At 43.5% G+C, this 22,735-nt stretch overlaps 1 protein-coding gene across 2 annotated transcripts in view; it reads left to right on the top strand.

The window, feature by feature from the left end:
- LRP6 (LDL receptor related protein 6) overlaps positions 1–22,735 on the top strand; it is a 197,294-nt gene that overhangs the window by 122,848 nt on the left and 51,711 nt on the right. For both annotated transcript variants that reach the window (XM_054038646.1, XM_054038639.1), the window contains 2 exons: positions 20,302–20,518; positions 21,517–21,806. In XM_054038646.1, the coding sequence (XP_053894621.1) occupies positions 20,302–20,518; positions 21,517–21,806 (507 nt within the window). The remainder of the gene's footprint in view (positions 1–20,301; positions 20,519–21,516; positions 21,807–22,735) is intronic.

Below are 22,735 nucleotides of genomic sequence, written 5' to 3'. Positions count from 1 at the left end.
TGCTCTGTGGAGATAAGGTACAGGATGGGGGGGCAGGAGCAGGGGGAGGGGGAAACCCTGACATTGGCACCCCTCTTCCCCCTCTCCCCCGTACAGCAAGCAGGAGGCTCCTGGGAGCAGCTCCAGGGCAGAGGGCAGGAGCAGCACAGCAGTGGGGGGAGGGACACCTGAACTGCCTGGCAACTGGGCGGCTGCTGCATAGGGAACTTAGGGGAGCGAGGAGCTGATGGGGGGGCTGCCGGTCCACCCTGGTTCCAAGCCTCCACCACTAACTCCAACGGGCTGCTCTTTCTGCAAGCAGTGGACAAAGCAGGAAGCTGCCAAACAGGGTTATAAGGGAGCATTGCACAACTTTAAACAAGCATGTTCTCTAATTGATCAGCAACGAAACAACGTTAACTGGGATGACTTTAAGCAAGGAGTTACTGTACACTGATTCAGCAAAGCACTTCTAGCACGTGCATAAATACTTTGCTGAAGGAGGGCCTCCAAGTTCATTTCGGTTTGAGGCAGTGTTCAGGTTTTGTAGATATTCCATATTTTAAAATGAGGGGAGGGGATGCTGCAAGCTCTACTATTGATATAACTTACCAAAGTAAGGAGCTTTTCATGTGAGGCTCTGTAGCAGGGTCACTTAAGGGCCAGCAGGTCTCCAAGGTCCTGAATGGGCGTGGGAGCCTTGTCGGGCCATTTGGTGGCCTGGCGGCCAAGTTACTGTCCTGCTGTGGGTTGCTCACAGTTGGACTAGGGTAGTGGGACTCAGGCCCGCAATCTCCAATGGGTTCCGGCCCAGGGCACAAGGGGTGAAGGGTATTTCCATCTCCTTTAGCTGACACCCCAGACCAGCCTCCCTGGGCCGCTTCCAACCCCCCACCTCGCTCTCTTCAGTTTGGGGCGTGGTCTCAGCCCTCTGCTTCCTTCCGTGTGTTCAGACAGTCTCAGTGATTCGCATAGTCTGTCAGGACTTCTCAGTGTATGTCTACACTGCAGTTAGACATCCACGGCTGGTCCATGCTGTCTGGCTTGGGTTAAGGGGCTGTTTAATTGGAGTGCAGACTTTCAGGCTTGGGCTGCACCCCTATCTCTGGGACCCTCCCACCCAAGTCCCAACATCTGCACTGCAATTAAACAGCCCTAAGCACAGAGGGACTGAGTCAGCTAGCATGGGCCAGCACCAGGTGTCTAATTGCAACATAAACATACCCTCAATGTCCATTTATTCCTCCTTGTCAGAGAGAAGGGGAGAGGAAAAGGGTCAGATGCCTGGCTGCCCGATCGGGCTTTCCCCTGTGAATCCCTCTGTCCCAGAAGGTACTATCTGGCTTTCTTCCTGCGACAGCCTCTCCATTCTCCCCAGCTTGACTGCCAGACTCCAATTTTAAGCTGGTCCTCCATTTCAAACATGCTCTGTAGCTACCATGGAGCAGGGGGTTCTTGGCCCAGCATTGCTCCATCTCCCCTTTAGTCTTAGTTAGGGGTATATAAACCCCATCACAGGTTCTCATGGACTTTTTTAGTCAGTGAAGAATTAAGTCTCACAACACAGGTAGAAAAATGGCACGTTATGTCCATTTTATTGCTGAGAGGAAACTCAGACATAGAGAGGTTAAGTGACTTTCCAAAAACCACACATAAGTCAGGTCTTCTGACTTCCAGAATAATGGATCATTTAAAAAGAAATTATATATTTTAAACGAAGTGCTGTTAAGTGCAGGGGGAGTCACTTTTGTGGGACCGTTCAAAGTGTTTTAAAATAAAAAACAAAAAGAGGAAATATAGTTAAAATACAAATGTTGCCTCTTAGGTGCAAAAACATTAAGTGCTAGATTTTGTTATCTTTGATAACTTGTATATATAGAATAAATGTAAAATATAGTGGGGCACCTATTAAAAATATCTTCTGTAGGTTAGTGCTCAAAGAACTCTTCAGTGGTGTCCCACCAGTAAGACTTCATTGTGATTTACATACTTGCAAGTAGGTTGTTGATGGTTTAAAAAACAACAACAAGACAGTGAAAATTTCCCTCTTCCTTGCTTGTAGACCCCATTTTGTGCAGTAAGAACACTGCCTGTCATCAGCCTAACTTTGCAGACATGATACCATTTTACTGTTTTAAAAATAACTTTGAGACAGCAAAAGGCTTTGTGATATTGATTGTAAAAATTTTTTCCTAAGTGTAGGTCTTGCAGACTCTGCCTGGACTCTAAAAGTCAGACTAGATTCTTTCCTTCTCGCACATTATCACCAATAATAAAGGAGTTTAACAGGCCACACTGGATCCTCACCTACATCTGTGCAACTCCATTCTCTTTGAATTACAGGCGAGTCTCATCTTACGCGGGGTTCCGTTCCGCGGTTAGCGCGTAAAGCGAAAACCGCGTATAGTCAAAATTACATTGAGTTGAATGGCAGGCGGAATTGCCCGCACTACAGGTACAGTATTAAAATTGTTATTTTTCTCTTTTTTTTGTTTTTTGTTTTGGTTTTTGCCGACCGCGTAAAGCTGAAATCGCGCATGTTAAATGCGCGTAAGATGCGACAGACCTGTATACCCTCAGAGACACCTATGCACAGGTGTGATAGTAAGTACCAACCCACTTTCACCTCTGCCTATGCATACCCACTGCCTTTAATAGACTTGCACCTGAGTAACTGATTGGAACATAAGCTCAGAGCCTACTATTCTGCCCTGTACACTTCTTGTATTTCTTGTTTCATAGTAGTTGAGAAGTGAAGTATTAGATTAGACCTGTGGTCATTATCCAGTCTCCAGCAATGGCCAGGACTAGATACTTTAAACAAAAGTGCTAGAATTGCTCTAATGAAAAATTGTGGAATAACTACTAATCCTCTCCCCTCTAAACTGCCACATCCTAATTTTTCAAGCTTCCTTCATGTGAAAAAATCTGTCTCTGATTCTGAACTCTTTGTTATTCCTATATCTTTTTTGAGGTGGGTTGACCAGAACAGAATACAGTATTCCAGGTGAAGGTTTATCATTTAGTTACATAATGAATGGCATTATAGGTTTTTTTTTTTCATTATTTTTTCCACATTCTTTAAACATCTTAACACTTTATTTGCTTTTATGAGCATGGCTGCACATTGAGCTGAGATGGATGTTGGATTTAGGATTAAATCCAGAGTAACTTCTCCTCTTGTGTGCTCTGGAAGTAGCTGTTCCACGAGCTCTGAACCATATGACCAGTTTATATGTGGGTAGTTGAAATCACCCATTTTTATTCCTCCTTAACTTTAAATTGTCTCCCTCATTACCCTCAACACTACAAACCTAATATGTCATTCTCTGAAGTGTGGTAATACAACCCTAGTAGTATATTCCTATTCTTATGATTTGGGATTTATATCCAAAGTTTATGGTCCCCTCCACTCTGATGTGTTGTTTTCATGGAATCTTTAAGTTGTAGTGCTCACCCTCCACCTCTACAATCTAATCTATCCTTCTTGTGTAGTTTATGCCCATTTAATACTGTGCCCCTTTGATGTCATTCCACCATGTTTTAGAAGTGTTGAATGCATGACGGTTCTCTTCCATTATCAGGAAAACTTATTTGCCCGTTTAAAACTACTTTTATTTGTATATAGATGTTATCTCTTTCTGACATTTTTTTAGGTTGTCTCTGTGCTCTCAACCCTGTTTATCCTTCATTTCAACTAATTTCTGTCTGATACTTTACTACTAAATGTAGTTTTCTTTTGTATTAGTGAGACTTCCTAGAGGATGTCATTGTTGATTGTCACGGTGTTTGTAAACAGAAGCTGTTTTTTCCCTATTTATTTGAGTATCTTTGGCCTGAGTCAATCCCAATGATAAATTGATTTCAGAAACAATGGATTGTGTTATCACCATGAAAGTATAATTAGGGTGTTAGAAATGCTAGATTTGAGACATTGCTTAATGGATGCATTGGGTGAAGCTGTCTCATGGGAAATGAGTGAGTTTATTCAATATCTGCAATAACAGAAGTGGAACAAAATGTTTATGATGTCTGCAGTAATAGAAAAGGAAATGCAGAAAAGATATATTTTTAGATAAATTTTTGGTAATATCCTTGTTATACACTTACGGTGTTTTGTCTGAGAGCAACAGTAGGTTTTGTAACACCTAGCATGGAAAGAACAATTATATCTTGAGTAGAATTATTACAAATCTGCCTTCTTTATAATCAGATCGTAAGTATTTTCCATACAAAGTAATATTAGTTTTGCATACTATAGTGTGTATACATGTACAGATCCCATGCTAGACCAACTAATAACTCCCTCAACAATTAAAATCTCTGAACTAGAGGGTCACATTTTGTTGCTTGTGTAAGATGGGCACATTGCATACACTAGAGGCTCCTTGGATTCCTGCATTCACCCCCGACGAGCTCCCTGTGTGCTACGTTTCTGGACCACCGTATTTCTTGAAACTCCCGTTCTTCCCATGGCAGGGGCTCTGTGTGCTCTCCATGTCACTTTCTCCCCCGTACCAGGGTTCCCCATTCTCCCTACCATGTTAGAGGTTCTTTGTGTGCCCCCATTTTCTCCCTTACCTCCACCATTCTTATTTATGTTCTTTCTTTGTGGGGGATAAGTAATTCAGGGTGTCGACATTTTAAACTGTGTAGGGAGGAAGGGCAGAGCTGAGATGGGTGTGTTATGCTGGAAGGTGGTAATGGCTGCCATCTGCTGGTTCTTTGATCTATAGACAGTTAGAGATGATTGGAGTTGCTAAGTTTGCTAACCAAATGCCAGAGGCTTTGTGTGTCCCCTGTTTTCCTTTTCCTGTCTTCTGAATTTCACCCAAATCAATAGTGTTGTGCCCAGTGATGCCTAGAACATTCCCTGACATTTTGGAGTTGATCACCTGGTCTCTCTAATATCCTGGGACCAACACGGCTACAACTACACTACATCAAGTTGAGTGTAAGGCCTTGCAAACTTGGCCAAATCTGAATTTAAGAATGGTCATACTGGGTCAGACCAATGATCCATCCAGCTCAGTGTGCTGCCTATGACAGTGCCAGAATTTCCAGGCGAGTGTGTAGCATATTGACATATTGGGGGGAGGGATAGCTTAGTGGTTTGAGCATTGGCCTGCTAAACCCAGGGTTGAGAGTTCAATCCTTGAGGGGGCCATTTGGGGATTTAGTTGGGGATTGGTCCTGCTTTGAGCAGGGGGTTGGACTAGATGACCTCCAGAGGTCCCTTCCAACCCTGATATTCTATGACTTCTATGACAGGGCCGGCTCTAGGCACCAGCAAAGCAAGCAGTTGCTGGGGGCAGCAGATTTGCAAGGGGCGCAAGAATCCAGCATGGGAGTTAAGAGCCAACAGGGGCCCCTGGGAGCTGTAGTTCCTTGGTTAGCTCCCTGCCTATAGAGCCAGCCCTGGAGCAGGGAAAGAATTACATTTCCCAGCATTCCCTTGGCCACTAGCAACAGGAAGAGGTGTGGGAAAGGAGTATGGAACTGAAATCTGCAGCTTGCTGTGAATGGTAGGAACAGAGCCAGCTCTAGGTTTTTTGCCGTTCCCCCCGCCCACGCCCCCTGCTGCCCCAGCTCTGGCCCCCACCTGCACTCCCCTGCTTCCCCAGTCCTGGGCTCTCCCCCAAAGAAGGAATTGGGGAGACTAAATGGACGGTGCACCTCTCTATCTGAAGCCTAACAAGGGAGGTACGTGGATCCCACTAGAATTTAAAATGAAAAGTAAGGGAGGGGAGGCTCTACTAGACTGGACAGCTTTAGATACAGTACCAGGCACTTAGGAGGATTTCCACTTGTGAGCCATGGAAGCAGAAATTGACTTTTCCTCTCCAGATATTGCTAATATTCAGAAAGGGAATCTAGCACCTGCCTTCCAGATTTGAACACCCTCAAAATTCAGGAGTGCTCAAGCTCAATTTGGGCAGCTGTTACTTCATTTCCCCCAAATCAAATATACTGATCCACTGTAACTTGCTGTAGAAAAAGTAGAATAAATTGAGCAAGAAATGCTTCCCAGTGGTTATTAAGACTGGAATTGCTATTTTCAATAAACATTGCTTTTTTTTTTTTTTTTTTTTTTTTTTTAAAGTTTTAGTTTTATTTGTTTAAAAGAAAGACCGTGATAGTGCATTCCCCATAGAAACAAAGAATGGAACAAAAGAATAATAAAGGCACCTCAACTTTTCCTCATTTATGTAGGACAGTCTTATAATGTACATCCACATATCCTGCAGTCACACAAGCTGAAAATTGTTCCACTTTACTGCAGTTCTGTAACCATGTGGGAACCAATCCTATCTGTGTTCTGTGCACATCCAAAATTCCTGCTGAATGACCCTCCCTGGGAGCAAGTTACCTGTGACCCAGGGCTGGGGCAGCAGGAGGGTGCAGTTGGGAGGGGGAGAGCCCAGGGCTGGGGTGGGGGGCAGCCAAAAACTTTTTTGCTTGGGGCAGCAAAAAACCTAGAGCCGGCCCTGCATATTGATTATTTGGAGTGTGGGTTTTTTTGGTTTGTGTTTTTTTTTGGGGGGGGGGGCATTTTTGAGGAGGGACAACTTGATATGAAATGTTATTGGGGTGTCTTAAATTCTTTTGAATTATTTTTAAAGCTGTTATTCTTACAGCAACAAGGTGCCTATTAAATATTTTGTTTTTTTTATTTCATGAAGTGACCACAATACATAGCATTAAAACTATTGTCCTTTCTTCAGAAATAATAAAACAAAAATCTCCCAAAATCGGGTAGGCTGAACCAAACACAGAGTGTTTTCAGTCATGTCCTGAAATGATGCTAAGGTAATCTTCAGAATGACAATAGAAATAATACTGAAAATGATGAAAGGTCACATCACTGGGGTCCCCCCATATAACTCTGCCAATATACCACATGATTTGCCAAACCTGCCTGTTCTAATTGTAACTGATGAAATGATCAATGTGTTTTGACTAGATTGAGACCACCAGTTAAATGTCAAGTAGTGCTGCTGGAAGTGGAATGTCACTGCATCAGCCCAATTATATCATTTAGTTGTTGTTGGTATTTAGAAGTGAATTACATTTAGGATATTTGGCAAAACTTGAGACACCGAACAAATTGCTCTTGTGCAAAATTCCACTCTGCAGTTTTTTGGTTTCAGATGGAAACAATACTATGAGATATTAAGTTGTACGTATTATTATTCACATTGTGTGTGGTCATCAGCATCTTAAGATATGGCCACTATTTTTTGTTTTAATTCATTTTATTTTCAATATGCTGTATTTTTTTAAAGTTTTTTTTTATTGATATTGTTTTGTTTGACTGACTTGCAAGACCCTTGCCTAGAGGAAAGACAATTTGCATTTCTTGTGTGTGATTTCTCCCCCTCCCCCCATAGAACTACTCACTCTTTCAGTAAAGGTAGCATTTGTGGTTAAGCCACATCTGTTTCCTGTTGTAGCCTGTATTCTCACTGTGGTCTGAAGTATTTAAAACGGCCTCAGAATGTGAAACCCACACCACACTGTGGTTAAAGCAGCACAAACCACTGGAGACACTAGCTCAGATTATAAGGCAGGTTTCTTAACCAGGGATTCAGAGGGCCTGGTTATCAATTTGGCTGAATAATCCATTTGGGATCCTTCAGAGGAGTACACATGCAAGGAAGATCAGCTCGTGACCTGATTGTTCCCTGAATTTCACAGTCTGAAGAGTTTGAGTGGTAGCCGTGTTAGTCCTTGTCAGCAAAAACAATGAGGAGTCCTTGTATTTATACCTGCTACTGTATTTTCCACTCCATGCATCTGATGAAGTGGGTTCTAGCACACGAAAGCTTATGCCCAAATAACTTTGTTAGTCTCTGAGCTGCCACAAAATCTAAAGTGTATGTTGAATTCCTCTAGAATGAATTGATTTGTGACTATTTTTTTCTCTTTTGTGTAGAATGTATGCATCACCCCGCGTCCTTTCTTGCTTTTCCTCCTGTGTCACTCTGGTTCTTTTTTGCTTTGTGAACCACAAATTGGGATCCTTTTAAAACCTTTTGAAATCCACCCAACATCAGTAGGAACTAAATGTTGCTGTCTTTGGTCATTGTGGAATGAGTGCTGCTCTAACTCCAGTTCTTAGTAGACAGATATGCACTTTAAGAAACTTCTTCTCCACAGTTTGCACTAATTGACAACACTTCTTGCCAGTCTCTGCCGAATGGTTATGGTTTGAATGGGCATGGAACCTGATTTATGCCCTCACCCTTCCAGGTGAGGATTGGGGCATGTGTGGGCAAGGTTGCACGGCCATAGTTTGTGCTGTATCTGGACTGGTGATCCAGCACCTTTCACCAGTGTTAAGTTCATTTAAATAACCAAGTTTTCTTGTTGCCCACCTAGGACTTGGGAGACCTGGGTTCTATTCCCTGCTCCACTACAGACTTCCTGAGTGATCTCGGGCAAGTTACTTAGGCCTGATCTACACTACAAAGTTAGGTCGAGACAAGTCTCCTTGTGTCGATCTGTGTATGTGTGTCTATGTTCAAATTTGTCCCCAGGTGATGTAAGCGCCCATTTACAGCAGTATAGTAAAACCACCTCCCTGAATGGTGTAGAGCCATGGTTGACCTACTGCTGGCAATATATTGTGAGTGTAGACACTGTATGACTTGACTCAACCCTAACAGTCTTCCAGCAGCTGTCCCACAATGCCCCATTCCCTGCGACAGTGACCTTTCTGGCCACAATTTTAAACTCCACTGTCCAGGGATCACAGAAACCGGAAGCCACATCCACCCCTTAAGCCTCCCACGTGTTTTTGGAATGCCTCTTCCTGATTGCACACTTAGGAGCTCGCCCTTGTGTGCAACTGCCCAACAGACCGTGTACGACTAGGCGCGCTTCTGCCTGGAATACACAGGTATTGAACATCCTTGGCCTGTGGGGAGAAGAGGCTGTGAAAGCACAGCTACAGACCAACCATAGAAACATGGACATCTACGAGCATATTGCACAGGCAATGCGGGCAAAGGGGTATGACAGAGAGCAGCAGCAGTGCCATGTGAAAACGAAGGAACTTCGTCAGGGATACCAGGCCTGGGAGCATAACAGCAGATCAGGTACTGAGCTGCAGACCTGCATAGCATACTTGGCAGAGACCCCACCAGCACTCCGCAGACCACTATGGGTACCTTTAAGGAGCCCAAAACAGCGGCCCCTGTCGTGAACAGTGAGGGGGGACTCCAGCCATGCCACAAGCCAGGACCTGTTTGAGACTCCTCCATAGCCTAGCCACTCTGAACTGGTAGTTGAATCTTTCCTTGTCAAGGTGGCCAGTGCACAGCTTCATGAGCGAGGGGTAGGCTAAGTACCCCCAGGTTCAGCATGGGCATTTCAACATCACTGATGGTAATCTGCTGATTGGGAAAGAATGTCTCTGCTTGCAGCTTTCTGAGCTAAGTCCTGTGTTCTTCAAAACGTGAGTGTCATGCACCTTCTGGTACCATCTCGCATTGATATCCATGAAGAATTCTCGGTGATCCATCATTGCTTGTATAACTATAGAAAAGTAACCTTCCTGTTGAAGTACTCAGTAGCAAGGTGGGCTGGTGCCAAAATAGGGATGAGCATGCTGTCGCCCCACCACAGTTTGGGAACCCGTTGCTGCAGATCCATCCACTATGTACTGCTTGGTGTTGAGAATCATAGTCCTGTGCATCAGGCGATGATTAATGGTCCTACACGCTTGCTAAATGGAAGGATAAACAAAAATAGTTCTGCAGCTAGAGTCCTTGATTTCAAAAGGGCAAACTACAAAATTAAGGGAATTATTTAGGGAAGTGGACTGGGCTGAAGACTCCAGTATCTGAATTTGGAGGAGGCTTGGAATTATTTGAAGGTAAAGATGCAGAAACTATCGGAGGCCTGAGCAAAGGGAAAAAATTCATAAGGAAAGATTATAGACCAAACTGGATGAACAAGCATTCAAACAGGTTATTAAGAGAAAGCAGAAAGCCTACAAGGAATGGAAGAAGGGATGAAGCAGCAAGAAAAGCTACCTGCTGAAGGTCAGAAAATGTAGGGGGAAAAGTGAGAACTTCCAAAAGCCAAGCAAAGTTGGACCTTCCAATGGAAATTTAAAACAATATAAAAAGTTCTTTAGCCATATAAATAAAAAAACAAGGAAAGAAGTGGGACTGCTAAACACAGAGGATGGGAGTGGAGATTAAAGATAATCTACGTATGGGCCATACTTAAACACTTTACCCTTATTAAAAACTGACGCAATGAGAAGTTTGGGGGATAGTAGCCGGCTGGTTAATGGGAACAAGGATGTGGTAGTAGAAATTACTATATCTGAAGTGGAAGCCAAACTCAAACAGTTTAATGGGACAGAATCTGGGGGCCCAGATAATCTCCATGCAAGCGTATCAAAGGAACTGGCACGTGAAATTGTAAGCCCATTAGCAAAGATTTTCAATGACTCTGTAAACTTAGGGGTCGTACTCTATGACTGGAGAATTGCAAATATGTTACCTATATTTATGAAAGGTGGGAAAAAGTGATCTGGGAAACGACAGGCCTCTTAGTTTGACCTCAATTGTATGCAAGAACGAAGAACAAATTTTGAAAGAGTAGTTAAGGACATAGAGGTAAACAGTAATTGGGATAAAATACAACATGGTTTTACGAAAGGTAGATCATGCCAGAGTAACCTGATCTCTTTCTTTGAGAAGATAACCAATTTTCAAGACAAAGGACATGCTGTAGATCTAATCTACGTGGATTTCAGTAAAGTCTTTGATACAGTTACACATTGTAAATTATTAGTTAAATTGGAGAAGATGCGGATTAATACAAGAATTGAAAGGTGGGTAAGGAACTGGTTTAAGAGAAGACGACAACGGATCATACTGAAAGGTGAACTGCTAGGACGGAGGGAGGTTACTAGTAGAGTTCCTCAAGGATCAGTCTTGGGACCAGTGTTATTTAACATTTTCATTAATGATCTTGACAGAAAAAGTAGGAGTGTGGTAATAAAATTTGTGGATTACACAAAGTTGGGAAGTAGTGCCAATATGGAAGAGGACTGGAATATCATACAAGAAGATTTGGACAACCTTGAAAACTGGAGTAACAGAAGTGGGATGAAATTTAATAGTACAAAGTAAAAGGTCACGCAACAAGAATTTTTGCTATAAACTGGGGACTGATCAGTTGGATGCAACAGAGGAGGACAAAGACCTGGGTTTTAATAGTTCTTAACGTTTATAGATTTAGTAATTTTAATAGTTTTTAGCATCTTTTTAGAGTTCGATTAAGCTACGGAGGAACCCATCGTACTCTGGGTATCAGACTGTGCCCAGAACTCTAGGTTTCAAACTCTGCGCCTGCTGTTGTGACAGATTAATGTTACCAATCTGCCTGAGGCGTCAGGTGATTAGGCTGAGGCTGCAGGATTGTTAGGGGAGGAGATGAAGGAGCACACCAAGGGTCTAAGTTTTAAAGCTTTATTAATAAAATAATAAAATAACAGCGGAGAGTGCTGAGGGTTCCCCACGTCACTTAGAGGAAAGAAGAAAGGGTTAGTGCCCCAAGCCCTAACCCACTTTCATACTCTCACGCACTACCCGATGCTGGCCAAGCCCAGGTATAATGTAAGAAGAAGAGGGTGGACGGGAGTTCTGTCCTGTGCACAGGTCGTCCAGGGTTCGCTGTCAATCTCCAACTTGCTTTAGCTCTTAGGAAGGTTTTAAGTCCTGGGTTTTTGGGGGGGCATTTTGTTTAGGGACCTCTGTTTTTTGTGCTTTTTTTACCAGTTCAAACCAGCTTTCTGTGGCGTCCTCAGCTTTCCTAAAACACACCAGCTTCAGGGATATGAGACGGTTGTTTTTCCCCTTGCTGGCCTTTACTGTCTCCCTAGGTTTCGCAATTTTTGCAGTCCTCCTCAGCTTAGTTCTCCTTTCTTATGGCTGACTGGGGTTGGGTAAGATATGAACGCAGCTGTGGACTTCTAGTTGAGTGCCGTGACCTTAGACTGGGGCCAGTGTTTTATTTTTGGACTGAGCTAGCTGAAGCATTGAGTTAACCCGTTTTTTGCTCTTTCCCTCCCTCTTCAGCCTCTCGCAACCTGCAAAGGAATCTTCCACTCTACACTCACACCTTTAACCCTTTCCAAAATGCCTTGCGATGATTGCAACAGCGTTGGCAACATACAATGCTGATCTGCCTCCCCCAGGGGGACCCCCTGAGAGAGGGGGCCATTGGGGTGTGACACTGTCCACAGTCCTCCTTAATCATTGATAACTACCAATACTGCCTCTGCTGCTTGGGAGAAGCTCATATCATGGTTCGGTGCAGAATTTGCCAGTCCTTCCCGAGCCGTACCCAAGAAGGGTGGGCATTTCATCTCTGCAAGTATCTCATGGAGAAGGCAATGAGACGGCAATTGGGAACCCCCCATACATTGGTCTGAGTTAGCAAGTAGCGTGCCTCCTGCTCCAGATTCTGACCCCGGTGCCAGGGAATCCAGCCCCACACATCTCATGGCACGGCCTACTTGGGAAGTTAGGAAGCACTCTCATAAGCATGGGAATAAGTCTTCCTCTAAGTCCACTTCAAAGAAATCGGCTGTGCCTGCAAGCAAATCCACCAGTTCAGCCCATGAGGACTTAGGTTGTCCTAAGGCCCACAGGTAAGACAAGAAGGCCAGAAACATTGGGCTCCGCTGGCTCTAGACCATGCTCAGTTGGTACCGCCATCCCTTTCACATCAATATTTATCCCACCACAGACTATTTCTCAGATTTATGGGCTCCAGACATTTCCAATACAGAGTTCTACCCTTTGGGATAGCTACTGCCCATAGAGTCTTTAACAAGATATTTTCAGTGGTAGCAGCTCATGTCAGACATTGTTTTCCCTTACTTTAATGACTGGCTCTTCACCACCAAATCATGCCAAGAAGCCTATACGTCAATCTCTATAATGCTCTGCCTCCTTTCCTCACTGGGAGTCAGAGTAAACATTGAAAAATCGGTTCTTACCCACATGCAATCTTTGGATTTCATTGGAGCAACCTTGAACTCTGTCACTGCAAGAGTATACAGACAAGTTCCAGACCATGAACGATATCCTAGCTCACATCTTGAGCAACCTTCAGGTAACAGTGAAATGGTGTCTGTCGCTACTTGGCCACATGGCCACGTGCATGTCCATCACTCCATTCGCAAGTCTCCACCTTCGTTGCCTTCAAACATGGCTACAGTTGGTTTATTCCCCAAGCGATCATTCCACAAACCTCACGCTGACCGTTCCCACCAAGGACAAATCCTCATCCTGTATGTGTGTGGGTCCCCTCTCTCCCCTCTTTGCTGAACAAGGCCATCATTACAGATGCGTCCCTACTAGTTTGGGGAGCCCATGTGGGCAACCACACGGTGCAAGGAACATGGACAACTCAAGAGTCCAGAATGCACATCAATGCCCTGGAATCCTGATAACATCAGACAACACCATGACGGTCTTCTACATCAACAAGCAAGGTGGAGCAAGATCTACCTCTCTGTGTGCGGAAGCAGTCAATCTCTGGAACTGATGCATCAGCAGTCAGATCTCTCTATGTGCAGCCTAGCTTCTGGGGACGCAGAATGTACTCTCTCATTCCCTTAGCAGTCATTTCGCTATTGACTGCAAGTGGGAAAATCACAACACAGTGGTGCGTGGCATTTTCACATGATAGGGAACCCTAACAAGAGATGTGTTTGCTTCCCAGGCCAACAAGAAGTGCACCACCCTAAGTTACCACTCCCAGGATGATGCTCTCCTTCTTTCCTGATCAGAGCAGTTAAACTATGCCTTGCCTCCACTGCTGCTTCTGCCATGAGTGCTATGCAAGATCTGGCAGGACAGGGCAGCAGTCATCCTGATCACCTCTTTTTGGCCTAGACAGTTCTGGTTCCCCAACATCCTGTGCATGTTGTCTCGTCTGCCAGTTTCGCTCCCAATATTTCCTGAGCTCCTTACCCAATACAATGGCAGGATCGAACACCCTAATCCATGACCACTCCACCTCAGGACCACAGTTGCCAACTTTCACCTGGTAAATAAGCACCCCAACTTTCACAATAAACCAAAAGTCAAACTAATCCCATTTCAAAACCAGGCCAAAACAGAAAGCAATCCCTAAGAACCCCAACACTCTGTGACTAGATTCCCCCAGTGTGCAATCTGGGACTGTGGTGAGCCCGCTGTGCACCCCTGACTCTGTCCGCACCTTTCCCCGGCTTGCTGGGAGCCGATTTAAAAAAAAAAAAAGGCAACAAGCTACAACAAGCAACAAACTACAAGCCCAACAACCTACAAGCCAAAAACTAACTAACAAGCAACTCCAGCCAATTAAGCCAAAAACAAGCCCAATTTCTGTGTGTCTCCCCCCCCGCGGGTTTGGCATATCTGCTCAGGACATGGTATTTGGATGGGCATCATCCCTAGACTGTACATGCTCCTCAGCCCTGTGAGAGATACTCTCTGATAGCAGAAAGGACTTGACTAGGAAATGTGACCTAGCTAAATGGAAACGTTTCTCATCATGGACACAACAAAGAGGTGTTCTACCAGAAGCTACAGATATTCCACTCATCCTACACTATATCCTAACTTTGAAGACATCAGGTCTCTCCTTTAGTATCTTGTGAATCTACTTGGCAGCAATCAGTGCATTCCATTAACCTACTGAGGGCTACTCTATTTTCACACAGCCACTAATCCATCGGTTCTGACTTCTGGAAAGGCCTGATAAGAGTTTTCCAATCTCCTCAAAAGATTGCACCCAATTGGACTTGAAACTTGTTTTTTCAGTACTGACAAGTGCCCCCTTTGAGCCTTTAGCTACTTGCTCCATGTCCGTCCTCTTCATGAAGGTCTCCTTTCTTGTAATTACGTCAGTGAAGTCAGACCGTCCATACACTGTGTTTCATAAAGATAAAGTTTCTTTAAACTTACATCCCAAATTTATCCCTAAAGTGATTATGGAATTTCACCTTAACCAATCCATTCACTTACCTGTATTCTTCCCAAAACCGCATACATCTCTAAAATAACATAGACTCCGCTCTGTCGACGTCCGACAAGCTTTGGCCTTTTACCAGCAGAGAACAGAACCAATCAGGAAGTCTCTGAGATTGTTTTTGTCCCTGTAGTGAAGAGAGTCAGAGGGCGCGCCATCTCCACCCAGAGAATTTACAAATGGGTCTCTGGCTGCATTCTATTCTATCAACTCTCGAGCCTGCCTCCCTCCCCCTACAGAGGTATGAGTTCACTGCACTAGAGCTCAAGCAACAATCACAGGATGTACTCCTCCTAGATACCTGTAAACTGGCCACATGGAGCTCCATTCACACAATTACCAGGCATTATGCCCTGGTACAGGACTCAGCTGCTGATGCCTCCTTTGGGATGGCAGTTATCCATTCAATCCTACCAGCTTCAGCCTCTCACTCTCCACCTGCTTAGATACTGCTTGTCAATCACCCACAGTGGAATACAATAGGGACCATCACTCGAGGAGCTAGAGGAGGTTACTTACCTGTAACTGGAGGTTCTTTGAGAAGTGGATTCCAAAGCCCACCCTCCCTTATTCACAGTAGAGAAGGAACTGAAGAGGCGGTTGGTCCATCCCCCACTTTACTGCCTCTGTTGGAGGCACCAAGTGAGACAGGGTGCATGTGCAGACCACTGGACACTAGTTTCAAATTCTCTGTCTCCCAGCACATGGTGCGCATGCATAACCCACAGTAAAATACAGATATGGACCCCACATCACGAAGAACCTCCAGTTGCAGGTAAGTAATCTCCTTATACACTCCAAACCAGAAATTTACAAACGGCTAGGTAATGGTTTCTTTTCTCTTCTCCTCCCTTCCCCCTCCCGTACTTTCCTTTCATGGCAAGTAGATGGTTGATTGCACTGTTTTAGTAGCCTAAGTTGCCATTTAAAGCTTATGTGAGCTTCCATTTAGTTTACAGTGCACACTTTTTAAGTAATCTTTTTACCAGCAGTTCCCATGACATTGTCTCTGATATCACAATTGTGTTCTATTGTTAAGTACAGGGTGAAAGTGTGGTAGCTTAGCTAATGCAGTGTGGTGGTTACTTTTGGTAACTGGTGACATTTTAATGATGACTACTGTTTATTTTATTTGGTCACTTCCCCTTATAGGATCTGTTTGTCTAGGCATGCCCCATAGCTGGCTGTTCTGCTTAGCAAGCGCTAATTATTGTGAATTAATTAGTTACAGACAAGTGGCTTATCTTTATGGCTTAGGGAGGAAAAAAGTGAAGTCAGCACAGAGAATTAGAACAACTGTGAAAGTCAGCAAGATGCTGATAAGATAAAATGTGGCTGATGAGTTCCACTTAAGGGTGGAGATGTTTTCTTTACCGGTGAAAATTTTTGTAAAAGGGGGCTCTGCACACTGATTAGAGAGACTGGTGGCTTGAAGGGGTGGAGAGACTGGTGGTTTGAGCAGAAGGTGTTAGTCACAGCTTGCCTTTATAGATACTTTTTAGAGCAGTTTCATGGTTCTTCAGTTAAGCATCCATCCTTTGTTCAGGCACCTCATTTGTCAAAAAAAGTATGCCGGGGAGCCATGCAGCTAGAAAAAATGGGGGAAGTCAGCAGATGTTGAAAGTTTCTGAAGTAGAATAAGGGCACAGTTTTAATGCATGTAGCAGTATAAATTTCATGAAGTAAAATGTAATGCCTACCTTATTTTTGTGAAGTGTGTGTGTGTGTGTGTGTGTGTGTGTGTGTGTAAATATACAGTGTACACTAATGGGCTAAAACTTTTTGATGTGACCATTTCCTGGAGTCATTTTGAATTTATTTCTAAGACAGATTTAGAGCCCATTCATCCAAGCCAGCAAACATACAGAGCTTCTATTGTTTTCAGAAGGATTTCTGTCCAAGGAGGGAAGGCTCACAGGATTGGGTTCCCAATGTGGGATGAGGAAAATTGAGCAATACCAGACAGTTTTGCGACATAATCACTTCTGATCAAAAAGAAAATGTGTTTGGAGACTATTGTGGTATTCCATATTTAATTTTTTTTCCAGCCACTACTTTAGCAAAGTATTTGGAAGAAATTAGAAATTACTTTTTTTTTTTTTTTTTTTAAATAACCAGCAGGCTCTGCATTATGCTGAGAAAGAAAGACTTGGTTTTTTTTGTTCTTCCTCATTTCCCCCTTCACTCTGACCCTCACTGCCCTGATGATTGTAAGTGTGGTGTGGGTGGGTGTGGGTGGGGGTGTGTGCTCTAGAGGCAGGCTGCTCATTCCACAGTGCTAGGAAAAACCGTGGCTCCCCTGGCTAATGCATTGGTGTTGACTGACTCTGAAGGTTGTCCTTGCACACAGATCTTTGGGGTGGGTCATGGAGAGAATAGGAAGCCCTCAGGGCTTTTCCAGTGATGCGCAGGATCCATTTAAAACTATATGTGAACGTGATTCAAAAGTTTCTTCTTTCCCCAATCCAGTGTTCCAAAATAAGGAGGTTGTGTCAGAAGATCTTGGGTAACACTATAGGTTCTAGAAGGGGGTGCTTTTTGAGGTGTTGCAGGGATGAGAATGCTATCTGGATACTTCATAAAGATTTCCAAAAGACGAATGAATTCTACAAGTTGTACAATATTTTTGCATGCAAGTAAAAGGAAAAGTCGTTCCTAAAATGTTTGTTCATTGAAAACAAATGAAAAAATGTTTAAAGTAAATGCAGTATATTTCAGTAGTGGTTTCTCTTTGCACACAATTCAGTAATCATATCAAATCATGTTGTAACAGGATTGTTACGTTGGCATAGAAAATATGTCTTTTAAAATATTAGCTTCCTTCCACCTCCATCACTTTTTGTATTTACTAATAATATTTAGCACTTACCCAGTGCTTTAAGATGGTCAAATGCTGTACAAAGATTAGTTAATCCTCCCAATGCCCCTTTGAGGAAGGTAAGTATTACCCATTTTTAGCAACGGGGAAACTGAGGTAGAGAACTTAAGTGTCTTGACCAAAGCCACCAAGTGATTTACATGATTCTTATTGTTCAGAAGATGTAGAACTTAGTTGTAAAGAATACAAAAATGGTTTGTTATTCAAAATGATGGATACAGATAGTTCTCGCAAACCACCTAGTTTGCAGAACCTGCTGTGTGGAATATTATCATCCGTCCTGAGCTGGACTAAGCTGACATAGACAGGACTGCTAACTGACCTATATGCTGAGCCAGGACTTCCTGACATTCTAAACTTGTATTCATCCTCCAGATCACACTGCCCCTCACATTTAAAACTAAAAGCAAATAAAGATAATGTAGAAAGCAGATCAGAGGTATAGGACTGGATGTGTGACTGATATGCCTAATATGGGATCACAAAATAAATAGTAGCTAATGTGGTGATTTTTAAAATGTCTCCGGAGGCAATCCTGGCAGTTGGAGGCTGGTAAACCTAACTTGACTATTGGGCGAATTGGTTTAAAAAAAAAACAAAAAAAACCCCACCTAACTATAATGAAGAACAGAATGATCAGGGACATATGTAAACACAGTATGTTCGGAAAGAGTCAGCGCAGCTTTTGTAAAGGGAAGTCATGCCTCACCAATCTATTGGAATTCTTTGAGGGGTATCTATAAGCATGTGGATAAGGGTTATCCAGGCAATATAGTATACTTGAACTTTCAGAAAGCATTTGACAAGGTCCCTCACGAAAAGCTCTTAAGGAAACTAAGTAATCCTGGGATAAGAGAGATGGTCTTCTCATGGATCAGAAAGTGGTTTAAAAGATAGGAAGCAAAGGATTTGAATAAATGGTCAGTTTTCACAACAGAGAAAGGTAAACATCAGGGTCCCTCAAGGATCTGTACTGGTACCTGTGCTGTTCAACCCATTCATTAGTGATCTGGAAAAGGGAGTGAAAACTGAGGAGGCAAAGTTTGAAAACGATGCAAAATTATTCAAGATAGTTAAACCCTAACAAAACTGAGTGACTGGGCAAAATAAAAAAAAAATGAAATTTAACATAGGTAAATGTAAAGTAATGGACACCTTGAAAAAATAATCCCAACTACACATGGATAATGATGGGTTCTAAAATAGCTGTTACCACTCAAGACAGATCTTGGAATCACTATGGGTAGATCTCTGAAAATTTCAGGTCAATATGCAGCAGCTGTCAAAAAGTTTAACTGGATTTTAGGAACTATTAGAAAAAGGATCGAAGATAAGATGGAAAATATCATCATGCCACTATATAAATCCATGGTGCACCCATATCTTGAATACTGTGTCCAGTTCTGGTTGCCACATCTCAAAAAGGTATAGTGGAACTGGAAAAGGGTTCAGAGAAGGCGGCAAAGATAATAAGGGTATGGAATGACTTCATTACAAGGAGGAACTAAAAAGATTAGGGCTGTTCATTGAGAAGAGACATGACTAAGGGAGGGATATGCTAGAGCAGCTCTTGGCCCCCGGCCTAGCCATGACTCTGCTCCCAGCCCAGGGGGACGGGGACACATTCCTTTACTGGTAAGGGGAGAGGGGGGCGAGAGGAAAAGTTTGGGCATCACTGTGATAGAGGTTTGTGTAATCATGAATGGGGTGGAAAAAGTAAATAGAGAAGTGTTATTTACTCTTTCAACACAATACAAAAAAACAAGGGTCATCTGATTAAATTATCATGCAGTAAGCTTAATACAAACAAGAGGAAGTACTTTTTCACATAACACACAATTAACCTGTGGAACTCGTTGCCAGAGGATGTTGTGAAGGCCAAAAGTATAACTGGGTTTCAGAAAGGACTAGATAAGTTAATGGAGGATAGCCAAGATGGTCAGGGATTTAACCCTGTTTTTGGGACGACCCTAAACCTCTGAATGCCAGAAGTTAGGAGTGGGGAAGATGGCGTGGATCATTCCAACTGCCCAGTTCTGTTTATTCCCCATGAAGCTCTAGTACTGGCTACTGTTGGAGACAGAATACAGGGCTAGATGGACCATTGGTCTGAACCAGCATAGCGGTTCTTGCATGGTCTTACTATAGGATTTGCTGAGTCATAACCTCACTTTAGGATCTATTTATCTGGATTTTGCTTATAAGGATATAGCCTTAGATGGACAGGTCCTGCATGGATTTATGGATGGAGGATTTGCCAAAAGCCTTTCTGATAGTTTAGTTGAGTTTTTTTTATTTTGTGTTGAAAATTAGTTATTAATTGTGGGCTGTTTGGAGAAATTATTCTGCATATTGGCAGGGTTTCTCTCATTCACATTTTTTTTGTATCTGTGCAGGTCATGAATGCAGATGGCAGTAGCAGGAGAGTTCTGGTGGAGGACAAGCTGCCTCACATCTTTGGATTCACTTTGTTGGGAGATTACATCTATTGGACCGACTGGCAAAGGCGTAGCATTGAGCGAGTGCATAAGCGTACTGCAGAAAGAGAAATCATCATAGACCAACTGCCTGACTTAATGGGCCTGAAAGCTACTAATGTCCATCGGATCATTGGTGAGTGACTGAAAACCAGATCTAGACAAAAAGTGTGAAAAACAGCTTTGTAAGCAGCTGAATGGGGTAACTGGTTTCTTTCACACTGTAAAGACACTACCCCAAAGTGTTAGCAAGAGCACAGAGAAAATCTGTGGTTGTATTTAACTGGGATAGTGAGAGTAGGGAATGGTGTCAGCAATGCCCTTCTGCAGGCTTTGAGGGCTCTATAGCCTGGTCGTCATCTTAGGGTTTGTCTGCTCCTAAAACGCTACAGCAGTAGTGCTTCAGTGTAGACACTGCCTACTCTGACTGAAGGGGTTCTCCCATTGGCATGGGTAATCCACCTCCCCAAGAGGCAGTAGAAGAATTCTTCCATCCGACCTAGTGCTGTCTGCACATGGACTTAGGTGAGCTTAACTACGCTGCCCAGGGGGGTGGATTTTTCACACCCCTGAGCGACATGGTTAAGCTGACTTAATTTTATAGTGTAGAGCGGGCCTTATAAGAACATGTACAGAATTCAGTTTAGTTACATGATGATATGTATTTCTTTAGCACCAACGGTTAATGAAACTAAGACTATTCTATATGCCTTCATCTCACAACCTGTCTACGAACTGTGCTCCCTGTGTCTTCATGAAAGCTAGGAGCGACACAGGTTTTGCATGTGCACTGATTGGTCTAAATGGGCACCAAGTTACATGTGTCAAATGCAGGCCTCTTCCCAGCTGTTTAGCCTGTGTGAATTGAGTGTTTAGTGGTGTCAGTGCAGCTCTTAATAGACAGACTTCCATAACATACACAGAACACTATCACAATAATCTTCTTTATTAATGGTCTGAATGGCTGTGAAGTCTGCAACTATTTCCATTCTTAAAGCAATTGCTATAGGACAAGTCTGAGGTAGATTGGAGGGCAATGTACTGTAGAGAAAGTTAGCACTGCTGTCTGAGGATAATTATATTGAAAAAGAGGACAATGTCAAATAATTCTTTATGCTTCTACTGAATGTGTAGGTGCAAACCCTTGTGCAGAGGACAATGGTGGTTGCAGCCATCTCTGTCTGTACAGACCTCAGGGCCCTCGCTGCGCCTGTCCCATAGGCTTAGAGCTCATCAGTGATATGAGGACTTGCATTGTCCCAGAAGCTTTCCTGCTCTTTTCTCGGAGAGCAGATATCCGGCGAATCTCTTTGGAAACCAACAACAATAATGTTGCCATCCCACTTACGGGAGTCAAAGAAGCTTCTGCTCTGGATTTTGACGTGACTGACAATCGGATTTACTGGACAGATATCTCGCTGAAGGTAAAGGAGGGAGTTGTCTCTGTCTAGTGTTCAGTCCCACATGGGCAGCTGTGCCTCCCCAAACAGCCATGTGTGGTCCCGCCCATGCTCTGCCCCCAGGTCCCCTGCTGGGGCTCTGCGGCTCTTCCCCCTTGGCCAGAATCCCAGCCTGGGACCGGCCAGGGACTACAGGTGGCTGGAACCAGTGCTCACACCGCCCAGTGTTCTGGGGGCGGGCACACTGCCAGCCCAGCACTCCTGGGGGGAAAGCCTCTAGACGCCGGTGGGGGGAGGGGTGGGGCCTCGTGCAAAAGGGGCAAGCTGGGCCAGGGGCTGGCTAGCCTCCCTGAGCCCAGGCTTCACTCTCCGCCCATGCAGTCCACTATTGCTGCATTCTCAAAACATTTAAACTCAAGAACTGACCAACAAATAAATTTTACATAATTCTAGTTCAGAGGGAAAAGCGTGACCCAACACAAAATGTCTTCATATCCTGGCTAAATTCAGATGTGTTCTTTTTAAATCAGTGGGTATATGTTTTTCACATACACTATGAATTTGCAAGGATAAAAGTCAGCATTTTGTGGAAAACTGAAACTGGGGGGAAATACTACTTTGATGGAGATTTGGAGGCCTTAACATGGATATCTTGCCAAATGCATTGTGGGAGGGAACTGTGTCTTGGGCCTGAAGTGAAAGCTGATGTTAACTAATGCACACTGAAGTAAGATTATGAAGATACCATGCATTAGGTGAAATACGGTATGAATTATAAATTACACTGAAATAGCTAGATTATTCGGTTGAGACTGAAATATTGGGGAGTGTTGCAGATCAGAAACAGGCATAAGGCAGACAAATGGTGTACAAGTTTCAGCATCGATATCCACCAGTCTAGTTTCACTCTCATTTTCAGGAGCAGAAAATTTATTCAGAAATGGAAATATCAG

The sequence above is a fragment of the Malaclemys terrapin genome, chromosome 1 (assembly GCF_027887155.1).
Source record: "Malaclemys terrapin pileata isolate rMalTer1 chromosome 1, rMalTer1.hap1, whole genome shotgun sequence".
NCBI lineage: Eukaryota > Metazoa > Chordata > Testudines > Emydidae > Malaclemys > Malaclemys terrapin.
The sequence above is the reverse complement of the archived record's forward strand: the minus strand, read 5'-3'. Positions and strand labels throughout refer to the sequence as shown.